Here is a 19,071-nt window from a genome sequence, read left to right as displayed (position 1 = left end):
GTATACAACATAAAAAGGCTTTTAAATAAAATTGTTATCCTTATTTTAACTTAATCTACCAGTAACTTGATTACGTCTTTTTATGTAACTAACGTAATACAATTACTTTTTTTGTATCCTGATTACGTAATGCCGTTTCATGTATTCCGTTACACTCCAAATCTGGTCAACGGGGTATCCATATATTCTTTGGTCTAGCGTATACAGCACAATTGTTTCGACTCTCTGAAGAATAAAAGCAGAATATGTTTGTGTTGATTGGCTTTGACGATGTGAATATGCATGTGCTAGGGATGCCCTGAACAAAATGAAAGACGTGTATGAGAAAACCCCACCGATGGGTGACCCCAACAGCCTGCAGCCCAAAATATCCGAGACCATCTTCAACATGGAAAAGCTGCGCTCGGAAATCCACAAACACGAGGTCAGGAATAAAATTAAACGACTTTGAGTGAAGTCAGTTTATTTAAATATTCCTGAGCGCAATGTCGGGATACATGCGTCGATGGCACCATCTTCTGGTAAAAAAAATATGTTTTTTATATTTTCTGTGCAAAATAGGCTTGGTTGGCAGAAGTGGAGGGGAAGCAGGCATCCAGAGACAGGAGGCACAGTGCTGATAACCACCATCCCATTCCCCAAGGCAGAGAGAGGTAATGCATGCAAAAAGGAAAATATGACGTAAAGGTATTCACAAACTCTTAAGCATGCAACGTGTGAGGAAATAGTGCATGTTTTTGCATTTAAATCTATATATATTTGATTGATACATTCGAAATATTTTCCGGGATAATGCATATTGAAAACAGCATGCCTTTTCTTTGTCATCCTGAGCTGTGACGTCATGAGTGGAACACCAGCACCCTAGCAAGCCATTCTCCACCTTGTTTTACTTGTTAATTAGTCAAAGAGGGTACTGATGTTTCATGCGCAATGTTTTTGTTGTATTTGTGGAGAAGGCGTTTTGTCGCGGGAGGATATACTAATTTGACAACAGATGGTGAGTAACCAAAAAGGGAAACGGGAACCGATCTACATAAGCAGGCAAAGTTTTGATAGAAAAATGTGAGGATGGGCGGACTAAAAACACCCAGTAAGCAGATAAGCTAACTGGGAACCAACAATGGAAAGCGTCTATGATGATAAACGCTAAGCTCAGGACAGCAAAACTGGCGCTAACGCCAGGCCAGCAGGCCAAACAACACACAGTGGGCAGCCAACAAGCGACAACTAGAAGCAAACAAAAAAGGAAAGCCCTCAGCAGCCCCTACTCTTAACGGGGGGCTAGCCAGACAAAAATATTCCAACTGGAACAGGTAATTGAAAAACAAACGAAAAGCCACAATCCCCTACCTAAAAGGAGGCGACTGCAAACGAGCAACGCACACTTTAATGGCGGCTGGTCAACTCAAGTCAAAGCACAACAACAGTCACAAGGCCCCCAGTGACGGGGCAAGAGAAGGTCCAATTCCTCTAAGCAGTATGCGTTCCCTGTTCAGTACAATCACCTCACATCTTGCGTTTATGAAAGTGTTGCGTTCTTCCAATTATGTCAGGTCTACAAGAAACTAGCCAGATGGGTCAACTTGAGGACTAAATTTCTTAAGTCCCACAAAACGTGGAGTATTATGCAACATACTTACATAATCTTGGGGAGGAACCCTACATGTTCTGCGCCTAATTGATAAAAACAATTCAGTTTAGGAATACCTTAATAACATAGCTATAATCATGTTGATTCATAAAGCACCACCATAGTCAAAGCTTTTTTTTTTTTGCTGCAGTCCGGAGGGCAGTTACACAGAAGACCCCAGCCAAGAACACCTCTCACCTCATCACCACTCAAGCCCCCCTCAGCCCGGCGCTGACCCGCTCGAGTTCGATGATGAATTTGATGATGATGATCCCCTGCCTGTGATCGGACATTGCAAAGCTTTGTACTCTTTTGACGGTATTTTACATCCGACGATAAATGATGAGTTTGAGCCCCCACCTCAACCCCCTCATTCTTGTTTGTTTTACCAAATTTATGTGTCTGATTTTTTTCTTTTTTTTCCCACCCGTTAGGTCAGAATGAGGGAACTTTGGTCATGGCTGAAGACGAGGTGATTTTGATTATTTTCTCCACTTTTGTTTGTGAGGATCTACTAGTCTGATTTGCATTTCTGAAAGAGCAACTTATGTTATTACAATGTTGTTTTATTATGTTATTAACAGGTTCAAAGAACTAGTGTTGAAATAGGTTCAGTCAAACACTAAAATAATTGCATTGTATAAAGGCACTGTTATTTACACATACAAATTGTAGGCTAATTTAAAAAATAATTTTAGAAGAATTGATCACAAATTAAAAGACAGTGATCATGCCAATGATTTCTTATGTCATTTAGAAATCAGATTTCCTTGAAAATCGCAATGACCCATCACTGGTGAGCAATTTTCAGAACGGGTTCATCTGTTGGCTACCTGATGCTGGCAGGTGAGCCCCTGCTTTAGAGCAGCTTTCTTTGATTAGCAAAGGTACTGTATTCGTTTTTCAAGGCACACAAGCAGTAGAAATTAAAAAAAAAAAGTTAAGAATAGAATAGAATTTACTTTCATTCTTTGTAACCATGCACACAGAACGAAATGTCGATACACTTGACCCGTACAGTTAAACTGTAGCGAGCCGATGCAGCCGCAGCCAAACAGGGCGCGGCCATTTTAGACCCAACTACTGTGTTGGGAGTCATTAGGTGACCAAACCCCCCAATTCCAACCCTTAATACAGAGCGCCAAGCAGGGAGGCAATGAGTACCAATGTTGTAAGTCTCTTAAGTATGACTCGGCCGAAGCTTGAACCAGCGACCTCGCAGTCTGAATTGTCTTGTACTAAAAATATAAATTTCATAAAATAATATGCTATATAAAGATGAATAAATTTGAGTTTAACTTACTTTTAGAAGATGTGCTTCAAGAGGTCTTCCTCCGCAGTAAAAATTGCCGAAAAAAAGCGTTCCGACCATTTTCTTAACCACATCAAGCTTTCTTATTCTACTTTCATTTCATAAGAAAAAGCTCGCCTCTTTTTTACGCTTTACACCAACCATATTGAATGGATGCACAATGTATTAAACAATAAAAATGTCAAAGTTCTTAGCGCACTGGAAATAGACATAGACAATATAAAGTTCTTACACAACATTTTTTTACTGCCGGTTGAATGCTGGGTGACCTCTAACAGCGCCACACGCCGGTAGTGGTGGAAAGAACCACTATAGTACTGTCTTCTACTCAGAATAAGGTGAACCCAATACAAAATCTACCAATGTCCAGATATTTTTTGACATCCTGAAAAAAATGTTAGTATCTACAGTTTTACGTAAGTCGAATAGTCGTAAGTAGGGGAGTGTCTGTATAGAGCGCACCTGACTATAAAGCGACATGTGCCCACATTGAAACATGAAAGATGGTACACCGAAAGAGTTTTATTGATATACTGTATCTTAAATCCCTAACATTCCGATGGCCCGCCAGTGGGCCACCGGATTTAAGATAAACAAATTTGTGATTGTACGATGTCCCCAATCTCTTGGGATTCAAGATAAAATGACTATTTCAAAATATACTCATCAGAGAAACTTTACGATCAGTCTGAAACAAAGTCAAGGTAACTAGCATTTCGTCCCCTGGCTATCTTCTACTTCTTTGAATGTCCGTGAAAATTGCTTCGTTACATCTAGGACAATCCATAGAATCTAACAATTTGAAATTTTTACTCCAAAACATACGATAATGCCGACAGATAAATAGAAATCCGCCTTGTGATCTATTTGTTTCGCCACATTATTTCCGTTTACAAATAAACACACTTGGAAAACTGTTCCCAATATGGTCGTTAGCACTACCCTTTCGATTGAGACCTTTTTCCATGATGAGGGTCTGTTCATGCTAGTTTTCTTCATGAACAAAGCGCAAAGTTACATTAAACATGCGTCTTCCTTGACACATATTCCACCTTTCTTACTCTTACCTTTACTGCTTTTGCACCCTTTGCGGCCTTTAGAAAAAGTGCACAAATTGGCCCCATCATTGCATAAGCCGCAGGCTTGAAAGCTTGTGATGGAAGTCGTGGATTATAGTCCAAATTTCACGGTAGATAGATAAATAAAGACAAGCTTAATTAAAAATGACAATATTTTATTAACGTTTGTTTCCGAGTACAGCAACATAAGTACTACTTCAAATGAGCAAAATATTTTGCCACTGTATTTTTTTTTCCGACCATAATTCATCTTTAAGCAAAATCACTTACCAAAATTATTCACCAGTGTTACCTGTTGAGCAGATACTTTGCAACATGATCAAAACAAGTAATTAGCAACATTGTCAGAAAGAAAGAAACCTTAGGGTAGTGTCTTATAGCAATAACAAAGAGACTATTCACAATCATTAAGAATTTACAGAATCGTGCGTTTTACCAAACAGTTAGGATTACTAAAAACTGTAAAACAGGTGGTCACCATACTTTCAGACCGAGCGCTACTTTTTTTGTTACTCTTCAGTCTGATAGACTCCCAGTTTGATATGCATTACTGATAAACTAATTTTATGTTATTACTATGTAATTACAGTTATTTCTTGGTTACTAGGAGTAGGGCTAAAATCGTCTCAACCACAAAGGTCCCTTCCTTTCTAAATATTCACCAGAAAAAAAGAAAGGCTTTTTTTTTAAAAAAAAAAACATATTCAGTGTTATTTTAACAATTTCTTATGCCTGTTAGAAAACAGATCCTATTACAGGGTTTGTACGGGTTCTTAAAATCCTTGAAAATGTTTGAGTTTTATTGTTTTCTCTTCAAGGATTTAAAAGTGCTTGAATTTTGGGTGACGTTTGTAAATATTGGACCTTGAAATGCTTGAAATTGTTGATGTTAGCCTAGATGGTAAGGCGCCCGCTTTGAGACTGGGAGGTTCGGGTTCGCGCCCCGGCCGAGTCATTCCTAAGACTTAAAAAGTGGTCGGCGGCGCCCTCTCTTGGCTGCGGCTGCATCGGGTCAGATGCAATCGACATTTCGTTCTGTGTACATTGTTACACAGAATGACAATACAAGTAAATTATTATTATTATTATTATTATGTTTTCTCATCAAGTCTAAAAACTACGCTGTCACTGCTCTCTGGTGGCTCTGCTTTGCCATTGCATTTCTTCTCCCCTTGTGAGTTACAGCAGCATTCTTCGTATGTATGGCGTTGTCCTATGAAGCATAATCGCCCCCATCGGGTCGACAAATGCATGCCACACAACTAACGTGTTTTAGGGCAGCGATTAAGTATCAATCATGGATACTTATTATTGACCATGCAAAAAATTTAAGGTAGCGTTTCCTAGTGGTAAATTGTAATTGGAAGAACTTCCTGCAACTGAAAAACTATTTTTACACAACACCTATATGGAGAGAGATTTGTCTCAAAAAAACAAATATTGGTGATTTACTTACGATGTAACAAGTATGTTCTGATAAATAGACATACAAGATTAAAAATTGCATTTGTAAATGGCAGATATATGTGTGGCACTGCAAAACACCGTATTTTCATGACTATAAGGCGCACCAGTTGATGTCATGCACTTTCCGGACATTTTCAACATCTTACCTTATGTTTACTATTATGTGTACAGTAATGCTAATTGTAATTCACCCTGGTCAATTCTGCAAGGGGGATTACCACATGTGAGGTCCTTTCTTAAGGTTTCTTTTTTCTCCTCACACTGAGGTTTTTTAGTTTTTCCTTGCCCGCATGCTGGTTTAAGATCAGGTAATTGTGTAATTTTGTAACTGTAATCCTGTGCAGTCCTTTGAGACATTTTTGTGATTAAGGGCTATATAAATAAATTTGACTTGACTTGACTTGACAGTTATAAGCCACAACCCCCAAAAATAGTTTTTTGACATATGTTTTCCATACATAAGGCGCACCGGACTGTAAGGCGCTACAGTGGGATCTTCAACATAACAGTCAGATAGTTGAGTCAAACTTATTAACCCCTTAACAATCCGACGGCTCGCAAAGGAGCAAATACGTGTCTCAGACACGTACGGACAAGGTGTCAGTACGATGTCACCCATCACTCGAATGCGTCATTCCACATATCATTAGTAGGGTTAAACTCTTCAAGGAATGCCAACTATTTCTTAATTTCTATTTTCTTTTTCGATGACAACTGTGGACATCAAAGTAAGAATTTCATTGTGCAGGGAAACGTGGTTCTTTACTGTGCATATGACAATAAACACTTTGAATTAAATTTAATTGAATTTAAAAACAGACTCATCACAGAAAAATCAAGATCAGTCTGAAACAACATACTGGGAAGATATAAAGCCGGGACAGCTCACCAAAGACGTCTTGCAGCCATCACGTTCAATAATAATACGCAACCATGGTCCTCTTACATCCATGATTGTAGTAAATCCAACCGTCCAAATTATTTACACACTCCAAAACATGCAATTATTCGGACAAATAAAAATCCGCCGAGAAGCATTTCTGCATCGATGGACTTTGCTTGTTGCTAGCTGTCTGTTTAGCCCCATAATTCATGTTTACAAATAAAATACTGCAGTCGTAAAAAATGTTTTCTCCAACCAAAAGTGTGATTCCCATTCATCTTTTTTGGCCAATTGCAGGCTTTGATTTGCCCCGCTTTAGCCTATGTGAGCCTGTAAATGCTAAAAAGTACCCGCCTCCTTTGCCCCCAAATAACTTTAGCCAATAGTGACCGATTCAAATGATGATTGACACATTGATTAGGAAATGAAATGCCGGTGTATATATATATCCCAGCATACACCGCGGACTACTTCGCCTACGGGGGAAAATCTAGTCGCCGGCTGCTTGTCTTAGTTGCGAGACCTTGCGACTCAATATTGATCCATATATAAGGCGCAGTGTATTATAAGGCGCACGGTCAGCTTTTGAAAAAAATAAAGGCTTTTAGGTGCGCCTTATATTCTTGAAAATACGATACATGATTCACACAGGATTTCATCTTTAAATGGTACTGGAGAAATTGGGAAAAATGGCTTTGAAAGTTCTTAAAAGTGCCTGAATTCGGACATTGACAAGGGGTGCACAAATAAGTAGAAGTATAAGCCTTGCATTTGTGTCTTTGCCCACAGGTTTTGTACATAATTGAAGAAGATAAAGGCGATGGCTGGACAAGAGCACGGAGGCAGACCGGTGAGGAGGGCTACGTCCCTACCACCTACGTGGAGATCACCATGGAGAAAAACTGTAAAGGTGCAGTCACCTACATCTAAAGCCTCGTGTGTCCTCTGTTCTGTCAATCTTTCGACTTTTTTGTTCTGACCTCACTCACGCTCAAGACAACTAAGGCGCCAAGTGCCTATTCATTTGCATGGATTGTTTCATTCGTTCAGTTCATGTGGTTTGCATCCATCTATCATCTGACTAACATCAGTCATGTGTCCACTCATCAAACAGCGGTGGGTATCGGTATGTTTCCCAGATACTTGCATTGTTCTTTTAATACATTTCTACATGTCAAAACATGTATTTTGCTTCCTATCGATCAAAGTGTTCAATATCTGTCCAGTTAAAACATTTTCTTTTAATCCTGTTCATAAGAATTTGTTCGACTTTTTATAAAAAATCTGATTTCATCAGATGACTTTGATGTTTTTGTCACTGTTTAATCTCTGCCATGACAGCATAATCAGTTCACTTGCAGTTTTGCAGTATGGAGAATGTCTTCCACTGTTAATGTGAATTAATGTAAAATTTGTGGAGCTCACATACAACTCATGTTATGTGTAGTAAGCAAGTTTCATATTGCCCAGAATTTTAAAAGATAATGCTTTCAACCATAAACTATAAATCTTGAGTATATATCAATCCAACTATCTCGTCATTTACAAATAAGAACGCAGCGTCCCAAGAAAATAAAATTGGGTAACTCAATTCAAATTTGCAGTTTTCAGCCTCACCGACACTTTGACAATTAACAAAAGTAAATTCAAGCTGCATACAATATACATATTTTAATTGAAAGAGCCTTTTTCTCGAATGTAAACAATCAAAGACGACATCAAACTCTAGGATAAACGAAGATTAAGTGCAAACCCAGCATAATTTAAATAAAAAAACAAACACAAAATAGCTTGCTTGATATTTTGAGATTTTTTTTTTTCACAAAAACCCAATCACTGATAATTGGAAATAGTGTTATGGATGTTAGATTTTTATTCCAAATCAGCAAATAAAAAAGTATTTTCACGACCATATGGTGTTCAGTACTAAAAGGCACACCATACTAAAGGGCGCACAGTTACATATGCAAATAACTGCATTTAAAACACACAAAAAGGAGCACTCAATAATGGACAGTGGGCTTTATAAATAATGCCCATACTTTACCCTTTACTGTTCTCATGGGGTCCTTTAATACGTCTGTCTACAACAACGGGACTAACACAGAAGCATAACATGCATTCCCGTTCTTTCATATACAATCAACGCCCATACTTCCCCCTTGAACATTGTCAAGGGGTCCTCGACTATGTCCGCCTTACAACAACACACACAGATTTCACTGCACTATAGGGTGCACCACACATTTTAAAGAACTTAAATACATTTACGTGCGCCTAATAGTTTCGAATATACGTTAATTGTGCTGAGGGTCAGGGAGTGTAGAACCTGCAGTAAGTTAAACTAGGTCATTTTTTGGTGGGTTGAGCCAAAGCAATTTCTAACTATTGTTTTACATTTTTCTTTTTTAATAAATTAGTTTCTTCAGAAAAACATTTTGAGTATCAATGTAATTTGCAGGATAACTTAAAATGTACGTACCGTAAAATTTGGACCCCATTATAAGCCTCACCCTGTACCTTTTTGAAGGAAAAACCATTTTGTACATACATAAGCCACACCTGACAATAAGCCGCATGAGCCCACATAGAAACATGAGATATTTACAAAGAAAGACGGTCCACAGAAAAACATTTAATAATATACGTAAGCTTCAAGTTACATTAAACTTGCGTCTTCCTCGACATATATTCCATGTGTCTCACTCTTACCTTTACTGCTTAGGTGCCCCTTGCTGCATCATTGCATAAGCCGCAGGGTTGAAAGCATGGGAAAAAAGTCATGGTTTATAATCCGAATTTTACTGTACAAGCGTTTTATTCTGCAGAAAGCTAGTTGGCCATCCCTGGCCTACAATGTGACACGATTACAATTATGTTGATATCATTGTGTGTCTACTTTCAACCCCTCTTCTCTCCTGTGTATGACTGCAGGTTCCTGAGGGCTGCAGGGTGGTCAGGTGGTTTGATTGGCTGGTGGAGGGCTCTCGCTGATGGCAGATTTCTTTTCGGTTTTTGTGGTGGCAGGATGAGAGGGTGAGAGGAAAAACATAAGGGCAAGTTTGCATGCTGGCATGCTCTCACATCCATAGCCGCTGCAGCATTTTAATACCATTTCAATAACAATTATCGGTACTTGGGGAAACTGCTTTACTTCTTCCCTTTAAGATGTGAATGGCCCCAAAAGGCGTTTGCCACGCTCCCTCCTGAAGGAACCTTAGGACTTTTCCCACTATTTAAAGGGACAGTGTGTATTATATTGCACCTCCTTAAAAAAAACGTCATTCATTAAAAAACCCAATATTGTTTCAAAGAACCATTGTATAAACATGCAAGTTTCTAAGATACTGGTAGGTTGAGAAATTTATATTTAATTTACAAACATGAGGCCCACCTAAAGGGAGATGACATGGTTGTCCGCCATCTTGCTGCTAAGTGTAACCCAAAAAGCTGGGCAAAAAACTAAGGAAGAAAAATGGTGCTTTTTGGTCACTGAATTTCCATCGTTTGTATTCTTCCATGTGCTTTTTAAGCACTCGTTTCTGGTTGCATTACACAATAGAGCGGCATCTAGTGAACAAATAATACACAGCATCCCTTTAAAAAGTGATTTGATTCGACACTAGGGGGGGCATTTGTCACCTTTTACTAAGCGAACCTAATAGATTTGTCTCATTTTAAAGAGACAGTGTTTGTTATTTAGTGCTTCCTAGTTGTAAATAATCTTCATTTATCAAAAATATACCTGAACAGAAACGTTTCAAGTGGAGAGGGATGGGCACCGCCAGGTTGCACTTGCCCAAGACACACCACAGGAAGTGGTGCCCCTATGACCCTGGTGGTTAAGGGATCTGGGAACCGAGACAATACACACTGTCCCTCAAATTGAACTTTGCTCTCCCATTTTAAACTATTACATTTTGAACGAATTCTAAAGACTTAGTTGTAACCGCATTTTATTATTTAAATTTTTAGACAAAGATTTTAAAATATGATTAATATATTTGGGGATTAATTTAGGTTACGGTACTACATTGCCCCAAAAGGGACACAGACAAGTGGACAAATGTTATTTTTCTTTGTTTGCGTGACTTTTGAGTATTTGCCGCCACTAACTATCAGCATCACAACTCATCCTTTTTGGTCATCATCTGTACTCTGTTGGTGATGCCTGCCTGAGCCACTCTGATCCTCATGCCCGCCATGTGAACTTGCATGTCGCTAACATGTCTCTTAAGCATTTTACGTCTACGTTGTGAAGTGTCAAATTGTCCGAGCACTGTTAAACACCTCATTAAAAGCATGACTTGTGACTTTTCCCCAAACTCCAACTGGGTCATGTCAGTGTTTGCTATTGAGCCAACAGCAGGAAGATCTCTCCTCCGTCCTCTCTTCGTGGTCTTTTTCTTTTTACTTTTTTTTTCTGCCTCTCTGCTCAAGTGACATTTTAGTCATGGACTGGCAAATTTTTGCCACCAAAAGTCAAGTGGAACTGTTGCAAATAAAAAGAAAAGGAGGAGCTGGCGTGTCTTCTGGAGACAGCTGCCTTTCCTATCAGCTGACCTCTCCGCCTTTATCTTAACTAGATGGACCATTTTATTAAACATTTGGACATGTACATTAGATGATTTTTTTTTATTTATTTTTTTTATCCTTTTGTACTTTATTTTGTAATGAACCAATTGTACAAGTGTGCATCCATTTCCAACTTAAACGGTTTTTACGGTTTATTTTATACATTTTTATTTTTTTATTATTATATAAAACACACAGTGCTACCAAATACGACATATGTAGTATACTACGCTAGTTACAGCAAACTACATATTTTCTATGAAAACCACGAAAATCAAGGAACAGAAATGCTCAACTTTGTATAGTGTTTGGTTGCCAACCCAATGTTTTGAAACAGCCGTATTGGACAGAAAAAAAACATGGTTTCGGCCGAGAGAAAATTTGAAAGCTTAATATGAACCTCCTAAGGAAAGGCAGCTCATACTTTGTAGAATACTGTGTTCGGTTTATCAATATAATTGGAAAACATTAAGAATGTTTGTGTTATGTCTGTCCGACAGAAATCAAATAATTTTCCATCATCACATTTTTTTGTTTAAGTGCCAAGGAGTAACATGTGGCCCCAGAGCCGCCTGTTACTGACCACTGGTTATAAACAAAGTCGACTTTTCCTTGGTTATTTACAGGTATGGTGCGTTTTTGCCATCTGTTGGACACTTGCAGTAACAGCAAGTTTCATATGCAGTTTAGTTGTAAAGGGGAGGTTGGGTATTATTTAGCGCCTGTTAGTGGTTTGAGAAACTTAATTCATTGGAAAAATATATATAATGTTTTTAACTGTTTTAAATATTTTTAACAAAAAATGTTCTTAGCTCATTTCTAGTACAATTAGAATAATAATTCCCAAAATTATATGCTTTAGCATTTATGAAATAAATTTCATTGCCTTAAAGGGACAGTGTGTATTATTAAGCCTCTCAGTGGTTATTTTTTTATTAAAGAACAACATTGATTTAATTATTATTGATGACAAGCAAAGATACATGAACAATCATATAAAGGAGCTTTTTTTTAAAATATTCATAGAGCAAGTGCTTATTTGTATAGTTCTTAATCATGAAGTATCAGAGGACTGTACAGACTATTACACTGTTCCCTGATCTAAAACCTACATGAGGGTAAGGAAAAAACTCAAAATCTCAGCTTGAGGAAAATGAAGAAACCTTAAAAAGTATATGAAGTAATCCCCCTTCCAGGATGATCAGTCTGCAATGAAATTTGCAATGCACAAAAATGAAACACAGGTCATTCATAAGCAATAGAATATACGTGTGTTTAAGCCCAGATTCAAACAGTTCTACTGAGGTTGTGGATCAAATCTCAGAGGACAGAGCGTTCTTCACCAACAGGGCCTGAATGGAGAACGTTCTCGAACCTGCGGATCCACTCTTGGCTCTTGGAATCACTAGCAGACCAGCATTTTCCGAGCATGAACACAGGAGAAATTAATCTAAAAAAATATGAGGGAGCAAGTCCATACATAATTGATATAATAGGAACAGAACATTAAAATCACATATTAAACGCAAGGTCAGGGAATATACATTAATTTTACATTACATGACCTCACCTAGAGGAAGCTGACATAATTGATGGACTTTTTGCTGCTACGGGTACCCAAAATGCTAAAAAAAAAAAAAAAAAGGCTTTGCAGAAAATGCGAAGAAAAATGGTGCGTTTTGGTCATTTTGAGTCTCCGTAGTTTGTATTCTTTGTGCTTTATAGCTAGCTTTCATTTGCAGTAAGACAACAAAATACAGCGACATCTTGTTTTTAAATCATATTCTGTCTCGTTAGGTGAAAAAATTGCCTGCAAACCACTTTCGACTTATAGGAGCTGTACAGAATTTGTAACTTTGTTACACTCTGCCGCCATCTCCTAGCTTGTGTCATCGTTGCAGCCTCAGTCAGCTCATTCATGTAGCACGTACAATTACAGTACTTGCACATTCTTAGACACGCTCATATAAACTTCAAGTTTTGAGGGATTTGGGTCGGCATTTGGACTTTAAATAGACCTTTTCTATTAGCATTTTGGTGATACACTAACAAAAGAAATGAAAAGAAAAACCTGTTGAGACGAGCATGTTGTCACTCTCCAGCACTCCTCGCATCCCCGTTTCATTGGACCTCGAACAGCTATGCTAAACACAATTAAAAAAAGAGTATATGGGCTCTTTGAACTCATTTGGGCATTGTTTACATATACGTAATAAAGAAAATATTCAACGTTTTAAGGACACCCAGGCTGACACATTCCACCTTTTTAAAAAAAGAACACTAAAATCGCTACTATAAACACATTTTAATCTGAAACTTCTCCGTATCCATTTTGAAATATTAATGTCAATGTTTGACAGCTCTGTGTAAATATTTTTTTTATCTTTTTATGAACCACTTTCACTAATCTGCATCTATGAATGCCCTATTTGAATGTTTTTTTTATTACCATTATTTTTTTTATATTTTTTTTTACTTTTGTTTTTTGTATTTTTGTAATCAATTCTCTTGAACAAAGGTGTATTTTTGCATCTTGAGTTTGAATGTGTTTTTGTGGTCATTGTGGATTGATTGATCGATTAATTTTTTGATCGATCGATCGTCTTCAGAAGACAAAAATGGTTTGAAAAAAGCCACTGCACTTTCCCGAACTTTCCTAGCTTTGAAATTGGATACAAATGTAAACGTGATTTTTCGTAGGAATGCCTGTTGAATGTCAGATGACCAACCGTCCATGTTGAAATGCAGAAAGAAAAAAAAGGCTCTGGTGATTTTTCTTATTTCTTTTTAAAATGTTTTCCAAACGTTTTGCAATAACTTTAAAAATAATACATTATTTGAAAAAATGTCTCCTAGGCGTGAGAGTATGGTCAAGTAATTTTTGCACTTTTGGGGGCAAACGAACATAATGGAAATTTCAGAGTAGTCTTAAGATGTGACCACGCCTTTACATATTTATCGTTTCTTTTCAAATTTCTGAAACTGTGAAACGTGCAGAATTATTTTGTTGTCGTGACTTCAACTTCCCTTTTCCCTAAGCTTTTAATACTTTCAATTTGAGGGTACTTATTTTCCAACAGCCACAATGCAAATCTCGTAGTATGAATCTGCTAAAATGTAAAATAGTCCTGTTTATTTACACGCTAAAGGAATATATTTTTAGCGCCTCCTGGTGTTGAAAAAGTATTTCACTTTTTTATTTTTAAAGGTTTTCAAAATAAGCCGTGTTAACGTCCTTTTTTTCGAATACTCGTAGGTCAATAAATTGGTATTACAATGTTGTGTAAAATAACAGTGTTACAACTTAAATAGATTTTGTGTATTCAGCACCTCATTGATAAATTATAAATAAAAAAACAATATTGATCCGAATAAGCCACTTGATGCTAACCCCCGAACTAGCATATAAACAAGCAATTTTTCTTACAAATTTCGTGATCTACGAGTATTTTAAATGCACGTTTATATGCTAGTTAATATATTATTGTTTGTTATTCAAATTAATATATATATATTTTTAATGAATAGAGGTTGTTTTTTTGCCACTAGAAAGCATCAAATTATACACAATGTGCCTTTAAGTTGTAACACCGTCAGTTTAGGAAGATAATGTTGATTGAGTAATTTCCATTCCTTCTATTCCATAATTTGGCTTTTTTTTTAAATCTATAAAACTGAACTGTATTTACTTCATAGTCTTCCAAATGCTGATTTTGATGTTTTATAATAAATCCAAAGAAATTCACTTTATTCACTTTTAAATTTAACGATAGGCAGGAATAAATCGGGAAGTTGTGTTATTGCAAAAAATGTGATTTATTTTTGTTGGAAATGAAGAATTTCTTTTCTAAAATAAATACTGTACAGTATACACTTCAACTTTTAAAATTTTAAACCTGTGGATGATTTTTTTTAATTGTCGTGGTTGCTAACATCAGTATAGCAAAATAAAAATTAAGTTCAGTCTGTAGACGTCTTACATGTGTTGTTTTACGTTAAAAATCGGATCAGGTTTCTTTAAAGGGACAGTGTGTATAATTTTGTGTCTCCTAGGGGTAAAAGACTTCATTGAAATAAAATAAAATATTTTCAAAATACGCATAGATCAAGATGGTTGCAAAACACTTAGTAAGGGCTGGACAAAAATAATGCTATTTTGTCACTTGGAGTCTGTAGTAGTATTCTTCCTTGTGGTTTTTAGCACTTGTTTACATTTGCGCTACACTATACATCTCTTCAACAAGACAAACACATACAATAACAAACAAAACAAAAAAGGGAAGAAATAACAAATAAAAAAAACACAAATATTTTTGGAACACACAAATATTTTTGGACCATGGCCAACCCAAATGCCATGGTTCTTGTACATACTGTCCCTTTAACACAAACACTCATAACCTGTACTACTACTGAAAAAGTATTGCAACAAAAGACATTTACCTTCATGTCTGCGTTGCTTTTTTCAGGTAGGGTTTCTGTGTGTCCATGTTCTCACTATAGAAGTTAGTTGAAATCATTATTTCGGAATTAACAAAAAAATAATAATAAACGATGTTACTCGACAAATTGTTTGTGCAGGTCTGCATGTGTCATCAAATATTTGTTCTGCATTTGTTGGAAAAACTGAAGCTTTATCCAGCTTCACACCTATTTTATTTTTAGGGTTTAAACACTTGAATGTTGTTGGACACTTTGTGGACTAAATGCTGTTTTTTTACTTGTAGAGGTTTGCTGAAATAAATTAAGACTCAAAAAAAGGCAAATTGCCGTTTTCATCTTTTCCGTGGAAAATGAAATGTCCGATTTTCATTTTGGGGAGCGGCAAAATAGTTGGAGAGCTGCTAAACTTCAAAGACTTTCTTTTTCCCCTCTCGTAGTAAAGACGTGCCGCAACTTACGAAGATTCGAGTTACAAACAACGGTACATACGAATATTTTTTTCGGGATGTTCAAAAATATCCGGAGATTGCTGTAAATTAGATTTTGTATTGTGGGCACCTTTTTTTCGAGTTGAGGACAGTACTGTAGTGCTTCCTTCCACCGCGCGGCGCTGTGAGAGGTCACCCAGCATCCACCCGAAGAAGAAATCTGGCCTCTACTTCTACTGGTTTGTGTAAACATAACGTGTACTGCAATGCTAGCGCGCTAAGAACGTTAACGTTTTTATTGTTTAATACAGACCTGTCAATAGGGCAGCACGGCGGTGCAGTGGTTAGCGCGTGTGCGGCACCGTTCAATGGTCTTGGGAACCTCCTGTGTGGGTTCAAATCCAGCTACGGGACTTCCTGTGCGGAGTTTGTATGTTCTCCCTGTGCTTGCGTGAGTTTCCTCCGGGCACTCCGGTTTCCTGACACATTCCAAAGACATGCATTTCAGGTGGATTGGCCAGTCCAAATTGTCCCTAGGTGTGAATGAGTGAGCGAGTTGTCTGTCCCTGTGTGGCCTGCACTTGACTGGCAACCAGTTCAGTGTGTCCCCTGCCCACTGCCCGATGATTGCTGGGATGGGCTCCAGCACCCCCGCGACCCTACTGAGGATAAGCGGTGCAGCTAATGAGATGAGACAAACATGTCAACCTGTACGTTTTTGCCGTACAAAGTACGTTTATAATGCATTTTAAGACATGTACGACGTACAAGAAAATCTGTACGGAAAAACGCAAAGTAGTGAATTATGGGTACCATCCGGTATACACCAACTATCATGAAACGACAAATCATTCAAGTCAAACGAGTTCGCTGCAGTAGTCTCTATCTCGGTATCGTTTTTTTCGTTGGAAACAAAGCGAGCGGTTTGATGCTACTGTGCGCATGCGTCTGCTGCCTGGAGATATCCCCATCATGCATCATTCCGTGGTAGTTGTGTAGTGAAAGGAAGGCCGTCTCTTTTTAGAGAACCGGCTTTTTTTTCGGCTCAACTCATTAAAGAGAGCCGGCTCTCAAACGTCTCACTTGCTTTGATGCATTATATTATGAATTAGTATGTTGTATAAAGAAGTTCGGTGGCCTTGGGGGTATGGCGCCCGCCCCGAAACTTGGAGGTTGTGGTTCAAGCCTCGGCCGAGTCATACCTAAGACTTAAACATTGGTACCCGTTGTCTTCCTGCTTGGTGTTCAGCATTAGGGGTTGGAAATTGGGGGGTTTGGTCACCTAATTACTCCCAACATCTCAGTTGGGTTGAGCAAGTGGGCTGGGAATCCCCTCCTCTGAATCAATCTCCCAAAAAGAGTCAGAAATGACTTTGGCCACCTCCCACCAGGGGGATGTGGCAGTGGTATATATATATATATATATATATATATATATATAAAGAAGTTAAGAAAAAAGGGAAGTATAAAAGGAGAAAATTTAAAAAGACAGGTTTGTGGTTATCCCTTTAATCAGTATATTACCAACAATAATTTAATGCAGAAAATGAATTCATAATTTGACTAAGAAAATGTATTATTCTACTTAATTATATTTGCATGTATTTTTTCCTTCTACAGTGAACGTCCAAGCTACTTATTTTTAATTTTTAATAATAAACCTCATTTATGTCAAGCAACTCAGTTTTTCACAACAAAATGTTAATTTATATATATATATATATATATATATATATATATATATATATATATATATGTGTGATATAATGAAACACATGTACAATATAATATGTTAAAGATTATTTTGTAAGGGTAAATACGACATGGAGCCATTGAAGTTGACAGGTATGTTAATATCTCGTGCATACGTTCAATATGGTTGCTGTAAATTGTAAAGAAGAGGCAAGCCATTTCTTTTGAAATGAAAGTGGAATAAGAAAGCTTGATGCGGTGGGACCTCTTGAAGCCCATCTTTCAAAAGTAAGTTATCCTTAACTTTATTTCTTTTTATAGAGCATATTTTGGTACAAAACAATACAGGTTACTTATACAATACGTATATAAACCTTAACATACAAAATATAACACTGAAGCAATTTACGAATAAATTCAACTTACGAATGATCATCCGGAGCCTTTCTCGTTCGTAAGTAGGGCAGTGTCCATCCATTATTTGCACCGCTTATCCTCAGTAGGGTGCAGCACGGCGGCGCAGTGGTTAGCGCTTGTGCGGCACAGTTCATGTCATGGGAACCTGTCGTGGGTTCAAATCCAGCTCCAGACTTCCTGTGCGGAGTTTGTATGTTCTCCCCGTGCTTGCGTGGGTTTCCTCCGGGCACTCCGGTTTCCTCCCACGTTCCAAAAACATGCATTTCAGGTGAATTGGCCGGTCCAAATTGTCCCTAGGTGTGAATGAGCGAATGAGTTGTCTGTCCCTGTGTGCCCTGCGATTGGCTGGCAACCAGTTCAGGGTGTCCACTGCCCGATGATTGCTGGGATGGGCTCCAGCATCCCCGCGACCCTACTGAGGATAAGCGGTGCAGCTGATGAGATGAGATGAGATCCTCAGTAGGGTCGTGGGGAGAAGGGCAGCGTTGTTAGCATTGAAGATTAGTGGTGTGTTGGTTGCAAACGAAACGGCTTTATGAGCTGGCTCCTTGAAGTGAACGGCGGGAGCCAGCAGCCGTTAAGAAGCTTTTGTTTTTTTCTCTTGAAGGCGGACTTATTTGGACAACATGTATATTCTCTTTATTTCTTTCATGTTCTCTTTGAATTATTTCATTTTTCCTCCATTTTCCCTAAATGTAAATGGTCTGCATTTGTATAGCGCTTTTCAAGTCAATGAAGACCTCCCAAAGCGCTTTACAATCTGCTTCCCACGTTTCCCTTTTACACACTAACCATTGCTCTTCCTTTTTTCTATTTCCCCTTTCTTTGCCTTTCTCCCTTTTCTGGTTTTCTTTTCTTTTTTCCTTTTTTTTGATTAATCTTTCAATTTTTTTCTCTCTTGCCTTTATTTTTTTCAACAAATCTCATTTTTTCCTTTTTGCTCTTTTGTCTTTTTTTTTCCTTGCCTATTTTTTATCAATGTCGTCCTGTTTTTTTCTTTTTTTTGATTTATTCTCTTTTTTATTTCCTTTTCCCTTTTTATTTCTTCTTTTTTTGGTTCTTTTCAATCATTTTCCTGGTTTTTTTTTGTTTGTTTTGTTTTTTGCATTTCCTTTTGTTTGCACCCTGCTTTGTCATTTACA

General features: G+C 37.6%; 1 protein-coding gene across 3 annotated transcripts in view; it reads left to right on the top strand.

Moving 5' to 3' along the window:
* The window catches only part of fnbp1l (formin binding protein 1-like), a 38,936-nt gene extending 28,237 nt beyond the window's left edge, over positions 1-10,699 (top strand). For 2 of the 3 annotated variants that reach the window (XM_088348831.1, XM_088348829.1), the window contains 5 exons: positions 292-424; positions 562-653; positions 1,785-1,951; positions 2,068-2,105; positions 7,164-7,672. In XM_088348831.1, coding sequence (XP_088204957.1) covers positions 292-424; positions 562-653; positions 1,785-1,951; positions 2,068-2,105; positions 7,164-7,304 — 571 coding nt within the window. In that variant the 3' untranslated portion in view covers positions 7,305-7,672. Of the gene's footprint in view, positions 1-291; positions 425-561; positions 654-1,784; positions 1,952-2,067; positions 2,106-7,163; positions 7,673-9,308 lie in introns of those variants that run through there. The other variant, XM_088348830.1, reaches the window with a different exon arrangement.
* Positions 10,700-19,071: the final 8,372 nt, after the last annotated feature.

The sequence above is a fragment of the Urocampus carinirostris genome, chromosome 12, assembly GCF_059441175.1.
Source record: "Urocampus carinirostris isolate Australia breed hairy pipefish chromosome 12, RoL_Ucar_1.0, whole genome shotgun sequence".
NCBI lineage: Eukaryota > Metazoa > Chordata > Actinopteri > Syngnathiformes > Syngnathidae > Urocampus > Urocampus carinirostris.
This window is presented reverse-complemented; position numbering and strand designations above follow the sequence as displayed.